The sequence below is a fragment of the Eumetopias jubatus genome, unplaced genomic scaffold, assembly GCF_037043125.1.
Source record: "Eumetopias jubatus isolate StellerSeaLion01/CBP00866 unplaced genomic scaffold, mEumJub1_p1.0 scaffold_11, whole genome shotgun sequence".
NCBI classification, from domain to species: Eukaryota; Metazoa; Chordata; class Mammalia; order Carnivora; family Otariidae; genus Eumetopias; species Eumetopias jubatus.
In genome coordinates, this window is record NW_028274817.1 from 94,377,885 (window position 1) to 94,390,082 (window position 12,198).

The 12,198-nt window shown below is 40.2% G+C and overlaps 1 protein-coding gene across 2 annotated transcripts; it reads left to right on the forward strand.

The window, feature by feature from the left end:
• The first annotated feature begins 2,573 nt into the window (after window positions 1-2,573).
• DYNLT3 (dynein light chain Tctex-type 3) lies at window positions 2,574-9,867 on the forward strand. 2 transcript variants are annotated; one of them, XM_028113544.2, is made up of 5 exons: window positions 2,574-2,649; window positions 4,794-4,835; window positions 6,945-7,068; window positions 7,731-7,808; window positions 8,113-9,867. In XM_028113544.2, the coding sequence occupies exons 1-5, from the start codon at window positions 2,620-2,622 to the stop codon at window positions 8,187-8,189; spliced, it is 351 nt and encodes a 116-aa protein (XP_027969345.1). In that variant the 5' UTR covers window positions 2,574-2,619; the 3' UTR covers window positions 8,190-9,867. The 2 variants fall into 2 exon arrangements, with proteins under 2 accessions (XP_027969345.1, XP_087884959.1); XM_088028833.1 differs by lacking the exon at window positions 2,574-2,649 and adding an exon at window positions 4,141-4,266.
• The last annotated feature ends 2,331 nt before the right edge of the window (window positions 9,868-12,198 follow it).

Consider the following 12,198-nt stretch of genomic DNA (forward strand, 5'->3'; position numbering starts at 1 on the left):
TTCTCCTCACACGTCTACACTGGCGACCAGTGCTTTTGAAAGGAAGGAAAGTGTATATGAGCATAGTAACTTCTTGCTCCATTTATATCTTCTATTCCCTGCCCTATTGTTGATCCATGTTCATCCTAAATAAAACAATTTAAAAATTAGCGTTCTACCCTTGGTCATTAGTTCTGATAATTAGGAAAATTGTATTACCTTGCTATTTTCTTTAGTAATAATAGTTTGTGCTATGCTGTCATATTGGGACCAGATATTATAAAGGCCTTAAAATAGTACTGTGTGAAAGTCTTGATTTAGAGTAGCTCACATACTAAAAACAAAAGGATTATAGACGCAGATGCCTGAAGCAGAACCCATAGTGAAGCAGGGTTAGCACTACAAATTAGAGAGGTCCACCAATATTTATGTACTTATATAACATATGATGGTCTATTAGTGAGAACATTAATAACTGTGATTTTAAGTGTCTTATTCAAGTACACAGAATTTTTCATTCCCAAAGTGGTACCTCGTAACTTGAAAAATGAACTCATTCTCAAAAGATGAATAGTTCTGAAGTGAACTAAATACTTTCTAATTCTAGAAAAGGTTTCTTATGGGAGTTACCTGTTTCCCTGTAATTGCAAAACAAGTAGGCATAATACCTGTCACCATATTGCAATAACTTCGGTATGCAAAATATCCTGAGAAAGGAGAAATAGTCCTCCTCTGTGAGGCTTTTCTGCAGTAACTCGGACACGATGCACAACTTAGGAGAACCCAGTAACAAAGTGCACACAATCAAGTAAATGGGCCAATTTGGTTCAGCCTAGCCCATAAAATGAGAGCAGAGACTGCAGAGGCCTGAGATTCAGAAGCCCCGGGGTCAGGTTAATAACCACGTGCCCTTGCCCAAATTATGGCACCTCTCTGAGCTCCAGCTTTACTTGTAAAATAAGAGAGTTGGACTAGAATACTAATGAACCTTCCAACCTTGATTTAGGAGAGTAAAATCGAATAGTGGTTGTGATAAGCTGAGTAATGCATCCCCTGCCACCCCCACTCCTGCCCCACAAAAGATGTCCACATCTGCAAGTCCCTGGAACCTGTGAATATGTTATCTCACATGGCAAAAGGCACTTTGCAGTGATGATGAAGTTCAGGACCTTGAGAGAGAGACAGAAGGAGAGAACATGAGGATGGAAGTAGAGGTCAGAGAGGAGAAAAGATACTAAATTGCCAGCTTTGAAGATGGAGGAAGGGGTCATGAGCCAAGGAATGCAGGCAGTTTCTAGAAGCTGCAAAAGTCAAGTAAATGGATTCTCCCCTAGAGCCTCCAGAAGGAACAAAGTCCTGCAGACCCACTTTAGACTTCCGACCTCTAGCACTGTAAATTAAGAACTCTGTGCCACTTCGAGCCACTAAATTTATGGTAATTGGTTATAGCAGCAATAGGAAACTAATTTAGGTTAAGAACTTGGGTGCTACTATCAAGACTATTTGAGTTTAAATCCTTCTTCTATTATTCACCGGATAGGGGAACTTCCACAAATGACTTCAGCTCTCTGCACCTCAGTCTCGTCTTGAAAAATGGGATGATACGACACCAGCACCAAACCTGCTGGGTTATTCTGAGTTTACATGAGGAAATCCTGAGGATCATCTGGAACTTAGTATACTACCTTTAGATAAATGTAATCATTGTTCTGCCAAATTTTATAATTTACGATATTAGCACCTCGTTTCCTACAAATCAATTATTTCTTTTTATGTAGTCACTGAGGAGGACGGGTATAGGAGCATTCACTTTTTTTTTTTTTGATCTGCAAAATTTTATTAAGCAATAGCTGGACAACTTTTACAACTTCAAATCATCAAGAAAAAAATGAGATTAATCCATCTCAATAATAAAGACAGAAAATAATTTGGACAAACCACGTCATTTTGAATGCAAACCATTAATGCCTTCTAGAATACCTCCCACACAATCTAATACACAAAATACATCAGAAGAGAGGCAAATAAGGGTGAGCTCGTTAGAATGCAAGTGGGAATCTCAACAGATCTTGCTTGGAAAGTAAAACAAAGCAGGATGCTGGGGAGCATTCACTTTTAAGAGTTATGTATATAACATTTCATTTGATTCTTACAATCAACAGTGAAATAGGTATAACTTCAAGTTTTCATACGAGGCTTTGAGAGGTCAATTCACCCAAGTAATGTAGCTAGTAAGTGAAGAAATCAAAGCGGCTTGTTCATTATTACATTAACTGCACTTATTGGCTAGATGATGATGAAAGAATATGTGCACATAGACACAGCAGTGGGCACTCAACCAGTACTGTGCAGTCTAGACTAACACTAGGTCACCGCATCTGACCCACACCGTCACAATCCCCAGCGCTTCACCTCGCAACCCTTGTTTCCAGAAAGGTCGGAGGCAGAGGTCAGACGCCACCCATCGCGCAGAACCCTGCCTGCCTTACCGACAAGGTGGCGCAGTTACGACACAAAGGCGGAGCCTTCGTGGGGACCGCCCCGGTGTATAAATGGAGGCGGGGCCTCCCAAGAGGCCATTGCGCGGCCGCGGAGTTCGACCCGCCCGCTGCTCCGCCCCCCGAGAGTGTCGGTGCCACCATGGAGGAGTACCACCGCCACTGCGAAGAGGTACCGCCCCTCGGCCGCCCGCGAAAGACCCCCGCCCCCGCCCGCCTCGCCGAGGCGTCTCGGTCGGGTGGTCTCTTGGCGCCGGGCGGCCCTGAGAGTCGGGGTGCGGCGCCCTCCGAGCCCGGGTCCTCCCCGCCCCTCCGGGCCGGGACCCGCCCCGCTCGGCCCGGCCCGGCCCCGGCCTCCCGACCCCGAGGCCCTGAGGGTGGGCTGAGAGTCGGGGTGGCAGGGGCGTCTGGGAGCACGCGGGGCGGGCGGGGGATCGGGGCCGAGGGGTGGAAGGCCGGACTCGGGGTGCGTGGGGTGGGGATGGGGTGTCGGGCGCCGCCCGTCTGAGAGACGGGCCTTAGAAACCTGTCTGCCCGGCGACTTCCTCCGCCCCTTGGCGTCCCCGAAGCAGGTGCCGCAGCCTGGCGAGCGAGGCCCTGATGGCAGAGCCGCTCCGCGGCACTCTCGCCTGGGTGGGCTGGAAGGAGGTGCTTCATGGATTACGAGCCCTTGCTTACTGACTCAGGCTTCCCGGCACCTCACCAGAACCCCATGATGTCAGTTGTTATCTTCCTGTTACTGATGGGGACCCTGACTTTCATAGCGACTAAGTGATTTGCCCAAAGTTAAAACTGCCAGGAATGACAGATGCTCCATTTGAACCCTACAACCCTGGCTCCATTTAACCTTTAGGAGGGTAATAACCTGTGACAGGCCTGGAGGGCAGAAGAGACAAAGACATTTTCTGTCCCGTGGTAGCCACAGGTGAATGATGTAGTGAAATGGAAGTAGGCACCTGGAGGAGGTACCACAGAAAATGGTGTGTTATTAGACCCCTGGAGAGGGCTTCCGGTCCATCCATCTGTAGGTGGGATTCTGCTGAAGCTACAACCACACTTAAATTCATTAGTTCTGTGATACAGGTAGCACACACATTTGTAGGTTAGTGGGAAAGTATTCTTATTTTAGAAATTGAGGCACAAGCCTCAATTCACTCTCAGACAGACAGATCCCCCAACAGGTGCTTGTCTCCTGACTCCTAAGAGAGTTCTGTACTGCAGTACTTTCTAAATATATTTAAAAAGAAATAAAATTACATGTGTTACCATGGCCACCCAGTACTACCTGATTATTTTGGTGACCTTCCAAATCGAAGTGAAATGGACATCACTTAATCTGTAGGCCACTTTTGAAAATCGATAATGGCCTTATTTTAAGGCAAAATGATAATTTTGAGAGGGTCAAAATGTGAGAGCTGTTTTCGCAATCCTCGTTATTTAGGATTTTATTCCTTTATTGTTGGGGAATTCTCTGGTGTAATTAAATGAGTTGAAAATATTTTAAATCTATACTCAAGATGATACTTACTTCCAGGATTGTTTTTTGAACTAATTTTAAGTTGCACAGTGGGATTTTCAAAAATGGTGATGTCATAGAGCACCTAAAACGTCTCCATGGAAACAAATCATGTATTACCTGAAGAGTTTGGGTTTAGATTGTAATCTTATCACATAGCCTAGTTCTCTACTCTAGGACACTTGGATGTCGTTAATAGTTGCTTTTAACTCAGAATTCTGTCAAGCCACTCCACAGCAAAGATTAAGTTGCCAGGCCTATTATAGTATTAAAGTGACATTAACTTAGATCAAGCATTTTCATAATCTCTAACTCAGGAAAGCCACATTTTTGCCCCGCCTAAGTTAAAAAACAAAATTGAAAACAGTATACTAATCAGTGTCTTCTCATGGACCACCTCATTCTTAATTTGCTGCGGCCTTTTCCTATATACTGATGTATGTGTATACATCTTCATACCCTCCTCCTGCTGGTTTCTGAGCTTTACAATACAAAGATTCTCCATCTAGGACATTCATCAAAATCACCAGTAAAGCACTGTTAAAAAAAATGTGGTTGCCCAGGCTGTGCCCCAGACCTGATGAATCAAAATCTCGAGGGAGGGAGGTAGGGAAAGCATTCTGCAACTTTAGAAGTGTTCTCCGTGGGATTAGCAGCCTCGGTAGAACTGACTCCCCTTATCACTATGGTCTGCTGTCACTAATACCTGCTCAGGCCAGCCTCAGGTATTCTGTGTGTCGTCACAGCTATAAATGAAGTCTGTGTTGAAAGCAGCTGTATCTTTTGTTTCCCCCCTTTAGGTTGGTTTCAGTGCTGATGAAGCACACAATATCGTTAAAGAGGTGAGTTACACATTTCGTTCATCTTGAAGCTTGCTGCATTGATTGAAACTTTAAAAAGCTCTGTTTTGACTTCCAGTACAAAGTTAGAAACCTTACTATTAAAACAAGATTTTTAATATTTACTCACTTTTTATAGGGGTGCTTCATAGAGACAGGCCTTAAAAAGGTGTTTTGTTGTATGCTATCAGGCATCCTGGAGCTTACTCTGAAAGTGATATTGGAGTATTAGTCTAGAAAGCTGGTTTGCTGTTTTGTAAAATTGATGTTCTGTCTTTTGAATAAAAGAAGTTTTATTCCGGTAGGCCAAATATTATTTTAAATGTTAATGCTATAGAAGTATGTGTGTGTGTGTGTGTGTGTATCTCGCGCACACACACTTTTATATAGGTAAATTATATGTAAAATATGTCAAAAGACCCTAGAAATATGCTTTTTTAGCCCAACTAATTGGAAAAATAATCACTTCCCATCTTATAGACACTGATATGATGCTAAATCAAAACCCTAAGTATTTGAAACATGAAATCTGGTCCTCCTAGTAGGCAAGTAGACAAGAAGTTCTATTTGGGAATCAATTCTGGCAGAGGAACTTGAATTACTCTAGTTGTATCACATACAGACTACATGGTGGGTAAGGTATTTATAAACACTTTTAATAGTCCTGAGTCATTTTTCACTGTGCCAAATCCTAGGGAAAAAATGAGCTGGCCCAGAAGGCAACCTTGTATTGTGGGTATGGTGGCTGGGTCTGTGTCCTAGCAGGCTCTACCTGCCTTTAGTCTGGGCTGGATTGGCTTGTCCTCTGGGCATTAAGCACCTTCTCAGTCCATCCTGAGATGGGGCCTCACCTGTCTGAATGTTCTAGGGCACAAGCTCACCCAGAACTCATCCAGGGCTGGCCTTGTACAGCTAGGATCAACCTGAGGTCTGAGAAAGCCAGACAAGCACCGGAAAATCCTGCCGTATTTTGATAGTTCAGACTCATGTATTAGAACTATGTAGTACAGCATGATGACTCCAGTTAACAATACTGTACCGTATGCTCGAAACCTGCTCAGAGTAGATCTTAAATGTTTCCACCACAAAGGCAAAAAGTGGTAACTGCATGGAGGGATGGATAATGTTAACTAACCTTATTGTGATCATTTCACAATATATCTGTGTATCAAATCATCACATTGTACACCTTGAACTTACACACTGTTATGTGTCAGTTATATCTCAGTAAAGCCGGAAAAAATAAAATAACAGCAGCGCTAAGGATGATGATGATCTGTAAGGTTGCATAACTGCTTACTCTGTCTCAGTCACTGTACTTGAGCGCTTGACATTCAGGATCTCACCCCATCCTCACATCAACCTGATAAGATGAAGCTCTGATCTCTAAGGATTAGGAAAATAGGGGCTCCGAGAGGTTAAGTCACTTGCAAAAGGTCACAGTGAGTAGGTGGCAGAAGTGACCTTACATCTAAGCTTGTGATACTAAACTGGTGCTCTTAATCAGGCATCAGAAGTGGACGTGAGTGAGCACTGGAAAATTATTCAACTGTCCTGTGCTAGAGCCCCTGAAAAGTGGTGTTTGTTGATTTACTTTTAGTGGCAGGAGGTGGTAGCTTTATAGCTAAGTAATTACATAATATAAACAGAAATGTAATTATCACACATGAGGATTCTATTTTTAAATTGGACTCCTGCTTTATTTCGAGCATCTGAAACCTAAGGTTCAAATCCCAGCTGTTTCAAAGCCAGCCTTTAACCAATTAATATCCCCCTTTCTTAATCTTCACTCCCCTCCATAATCCTTTTATGACAGAGCTTATCATCCTTGATTAGTCTTTCTGGTGTTACAGATTTCTTTTATTAGCTTCTCTTCTAGTTCTTTACAACAGAGGCCAAGTCCTGTTTATTTTTATAGGGCCCGTAGTATCTCGTAGAGTGAGAAAGTACATGCAGGAATGCCCTGAAAATTCTAAAACAGCTAGAGACAGGGCATAATAAATATTTACCAGATGCATATTTTCTAAGATGCTTTTTGGGGTTAATTTTTTTGTTTTGAATAAATTTTTGCTGTGATTTGTATATGTCTTTAACTGTCCTCTGCCCTTTTAGTGTATAGATGGGGTCTTGGGTGGTGAAGATTATAACCAGAACAACATCAACCAGTGGACTGCAAGCATAGTGGAACAGTCCTTGACACATTTGGTTAAGTTGGGAAAAGCTTATAAATATATTGGTAAGTATCAGTGTCCTTCCTCACTAGTTTCCTCCCCTTTGTCCTCACGGTCTTCTCTGAACTTAGAGAATGTAAATGAATGATAGACAAGTTGGATTCTAATAGGATATGAAGGACTTCTGGCTTATTCATCCAAAGATAATATTTGGTAATACCTAAAAGATGGAGATCTTTTGCTACTCAGAAGCAGTTGGAGCTCCTGCCAGCCACCTACGTGTCCTTGGTAGCAGCACCTTTTACATTTGTATCAGCTACCTCCTTCCACCCAAACCACTCAGCCCTACTGTCTCCCTGTCAGGAGTTCCGTCCTCCTTACACGTACGTAGGACGGTGAGGCGCCACACAGTAGTTGTTTGGAAAGTGTAATCTTTTCTTCATTTCTATGTCTGGATTATTGCCATGGAGTGAGGCACGTGATTTGGCCCGGCTTTTTCTGCGGCATAATCACCAGTGGTCATGGCAATGGGCAACAGACTGGACCCAGTGGGGTCAAAATCGTGGTGGTAGATAATCAAGGGGACTTATTTTTTCTAATCTATTTGCCAAAAGCTTTGTTTTCTGTTCTTTTTACAGCTTGTAGAGCTCTGAACTCCAACACTTAGATATCTTAGATATCTTTGCCTTTGTCTGTCAGTGTTCTCACGCTGCGACTTTATTTTCAGTGACCTGTGCAGTGGTTCAAAGGAGTGCCTATGGCTTTCACACAGCCAGCTCGTGTTTTTGGGATACTACATCTGATGGTAAGAGACCTTAAGCTGATTCATACAAAGTCCAACTTCTGGCAGGGTCCAACACTTATTATCAAATGCTTATTTATCTCTAAATTTCGAAAAGGCTATCAACAGGATCACTTTGTACCTAGCAGTGAGTATGCCTTCAGACAAATATGAAATGTGAAGATTTAACAGATTGCAGGAAATAAGATATTAAAACAGATGAAAAGTGTGTGTGTGTGTGTGTGTGTGTATATATATATATATATACACCCTGGCAATTCTGATATGTTGCTGATATTTCAAAGTCCTTTTTTTGTGTGTGTTTCAGGCACCTGTACCGTAAGATGGGAGAACCGAACCATGAACTGTATTGTCAATGTTTTCGCCATTGCTATTGTCCTGTGACAGACTAAAAATGTTTGGCCAAAGCCATTAACTTAAGAATGTGTCAGTGTATCCTTTCTAAAAAGAGTAGTAGTTACTTATTAATGTGTTAGATGACAAGTGTGCAATATGCTTCAAAAGCTACCAGTGAAAACTGAACATTATAAGCAAGCAATCTCATAGTAAGTTGGCAGATTATCTCGTATTCTCTCCGGCATCATTTAAATAGGTAAAATTTATTGTTGGCAAAAAACAAAAACAAATAACAGCATGACATGAAAATATAATCTTATATTTACACTGGCTTTTCGCTAACATGTACCTAAGAAGATGGGGAAATCCATCCAGATAATAAAATTCTCTGTCATCCAGAGAAGTTAACAGGGATAAATATATGACCAAAAAAAAAAAGATGCAAAGATAAATGTGGAGAAAATAATAACTAGCTAACACTTCTTAGTTTTTCATCTCTTCTCCTCACTTAGTTGTACATATCATTTAGTAGAAAATAATTCGGTTCTTTTTTTCCCTACCAACTATTACTACGGTAGCAACCATCATTGACTTGTTTACTTTTTCTGAGAATTGTCCTGTTTTTTAAACTTAAAATTCTTGTATTTACACCAAATAAATCTGGTAACCTGAATTCCCTAGTTGAACAAAATTCGGGACAGTGTGTGCTGAAAGGTACATGACACTGACAGCTGACTCACACCTGGCTCATTTCACGTAGAGCCAACATTTATGGAATCCCTATTATATGCATATTTCTCTCCTAGCGTTACAACTATCAATGTACTGTGCAAATGCTAAGTTACTTTTGGCACCTGTTCAGTTGGACAGCTAACATGCTTGGGGAAGAAATAAAAGAATTGTTTTACAAGAAGAAAATGAATCTGGTTATCCATGTAGAAATAAGCAAAATGAAAAGCACTTATTGCTGACAGAGACTTATCGATGTCATTTTAAGCATTGCTCCTAGCGAGTAAAAAAATGCATACAATATGCAACTCTTAGTTAAAGGCCTTACTAGCAGTGTGACTATACATAGTCAATTTTGTCATTGCTTTAGTTACAACCATCTGTAAATAATTTAAGTACTTATCACATGGGGTTCAAATTGAGTGGAGTCAGGTACAAATTAAAAGTATACAATCATTAGCAGGTTAATGAATATCTCAGGGCTTATGAAATGTAGTTAAATATATTAAGAAAATAAAAGATGAAAAATTGGGGTACATAGCTGGTCGCCAAACGCGAAGGCAATCTGGTTATTTAGCCTGGAAAACAAAATTAATTTTGCATATTACCACTAACACTAATATACATAGGGAGGGGAACCACGATTCATTGCATTTTGAGGGGAAAGGCAGGCTTAGTATTAGTAGTGACAATATGAAGATAGTGATAGTATTCTTGTAGGAATACTACGTGCATGTTTGATATATTGCTGAATAATTGTTCGATGTCTAAGAAGAATATTAAGAAAGTACAAGGATAGAGTTTCATGTGGGTGATCTACACATTTGGCACGTCAAAAATTCTCACAGCCATTACCTTTCTTTTACGTTGCTCTGCTGGCTTTTGTGCCCTTGAAGATTATATTAGTGACCAAAATATCTGTTCGGTTAAGGCTGCTTTCGATTATTGTTATTGAAGCCTGATTTTAAAGGAATAATAATCCAATATACCTCGTGAACTTGCTATCTGCTCTGTTTTTATTTAAAATACAATAAAGATTATCTTCCTGCGCTGTGCTTTCACTTCTTGCGTGATCATTGAATAGTTAAAGAAATGGCATTGTGCTTACTCCAAGAAATTCTAAAGGAATAAGGGGAACAAATAAATAAAAAAAAGAAAAGGAAATCTAATAAACTATGGATTTTAGTTAATAAAAAAAAAAGGAATAAGGGGAAGGAATGTCAGACCACATAGATAGCATACAGAATAAATACCATTAAAATAGCAACCCAAACCCAGTATTCAACGTTACAACATAATTAATAGCTTCTATTTTATTATGCCTTTTACTCTGTGATCTTAACACAAAATTTCACTTTTAAAAAGTCAATGTAAAATACATTCTGTAACTATTTATTAGCTTTTAATGACTAGTTTCGGCAAGGAATTGTGTCCTGTTTGTCAACTTTCAATTGACTTGTTGCTGCTTTGTGTTTTTTTTTTTAATTAAAGACTTTAAGTATGTAAAATTAATGTATTCAAATGTAAGTACTACCTCGGATTTTTGTAAAGCTGCAATTTTAGGTTTGTGAAGTGCTAGTGTGCTGCCTTAAATTGATAGCAACAGCTCTTTACGTCTTCTCTAGTAAAAAGTACTTTTTTGCTCTTCTCCCCAAGCTGGTTGTTATCTAATTATGAGTCACTGAAAGCATTTCACCACCTACAGTCATCATCACATTTTTAAAGTAATCTTACGATACTGCAGATTTTATTTTCAAAGTTTGAGTAAAAAAAAAAAAACAAAAAAAAAAACCTTGTCTGTTCCTGATAAGTCTCTTAAAAGTGGGAGAAAACTCTGACTTTTTATGACAAAGGAAGTTCTTTCATAAAGCAGACACCAAAGCAAAGTTTGAGAGATGGATTGAAAATTGCACCCCATGTGTTAGAATCTACCCAAGGGGAATTTGTTTTAAAATCCAGAAGGTGGAGCTACATTTGTGGCTAGAAAGATTCAGTAAAATTGACTTTGGTGTATTGATGAAATTCCCTATAAAAGGATCTTAAACACTCAGCTCTTGCAAGATTTAGATGGCCATCATCCATAGACATTAAATGGTTCAGATGATTCTAGTCCACCAGGTTTAGTTGCAAACCCTGTAATTCTCACCGAGGTTCCACCTAACGTCCCTCTATGTCATCCTTGGCTATGTAGAATATATGGACAATCCAGGACTACTTAGAAATGACCCGCACTGCTTCATGAAAAGTGTCTCTTTCCAAAATGGTTTCTAAGGATCTCAGGGACAATGCTGGGACTTTGAATAGACACTTGTAGCGCCACTGGCATGATACATATCTTCCCTACAGGACACGAAACGTGGCCAACTCCCCCCGCTCTGGGAGTCTTTAAGGGTATAAACTATATGGGGAAGTTTCTTTGCAGCTCTGCCTCACCAGGCCAGGGAATTTGATACCTAGGCTTATCAAGTAATGTATATTTGACTTTCTTCATGCCAAAATACATACCTTTTTATTTTACTGAGTGCTTCATCTTTTTAGGTACTTTTTTTTTTTTTTATGAACACCAGCCTTTAACGAGATATTTCAGTCTGGGTTTCTCAGGGCAGAGTTTTACACAAGCCAGTAATGAAAGTTCTGTCAACTCATTTTCATCCCCTCTAATACCTTACAGAGGAAATCTGCATGAAAATTATTAGATTTTGGCATGTACTGACCTTTCATTTTGTAGGCCAGGAATTTGAGTTAAGCTGCATGAGTGAACATAGCCTTTCATAGTTAATGCTCATACAGAATAGCACCCAAAATGATCAGGGTTAGAATAATGGTTTCTTAATAAATTAAAGCAAATTTTTTTTCTGTAAAGGGTCATCTAGTAAATATTTGAGCCTTTGCAGGCCTTTGCAACTATTCAGGTATGCCGGTTGAAGAATCAAAGCAGCCACAGACAATGAGTAAGTGGATGGGTGTGACCGTGTCCCAGGGAAACTACAAAAACGGGTGGCAGCCTCGCTGAGTTTACCAACCCCTGCGTTAAAGGAAAAAGTGTTCCCTGGCCACTTCAAAAATTAGATGTTAATGGATCTGAGAACTTTTTTTTTTCCCTTTATTGTTCTCAGTTACACACAAAGGGACACAAAGCATTTTTATATATTATGTTTTTATTATCTTGGACTCAGAGGGACCTTATCAGTAAGCCCAACCTGTACTCTCGTTACAAAAAGAAAGAAGGGCTATAAATCAACTTTTCCAGAACTAAAGTATTCCTTTTTTGAAATACATCACCTAACTTTTCACTAGTCGACAGATCATTTCATATCTTATTGGAGTT

Excerpts from the sequence above, each read along its gene's own strand:
- DYNLT3 (XM_088028833.1), top strand. The coding sequence starts at position 4,180 with ATGTCGTTAATAGTTGCTTTTAACTCAGAATTCTGTCAAGCCACTCCA. Across the intron at positions 4,267-4,793 it reads AGGCCTATTATAGTATTAAA|GTTGGTTTCAGTGCTGATGA; the intron begins GTGACATTAACT and ends TCCCCCCTTTAG. Across the intron at positions 7,069-7,730 it reads AAAAGCTTATAAATATATTG|TGACCTGTGCAGTGGTTCAA; the intron begins GTAAGTATCAGT and ends CTTTATTTTCAG.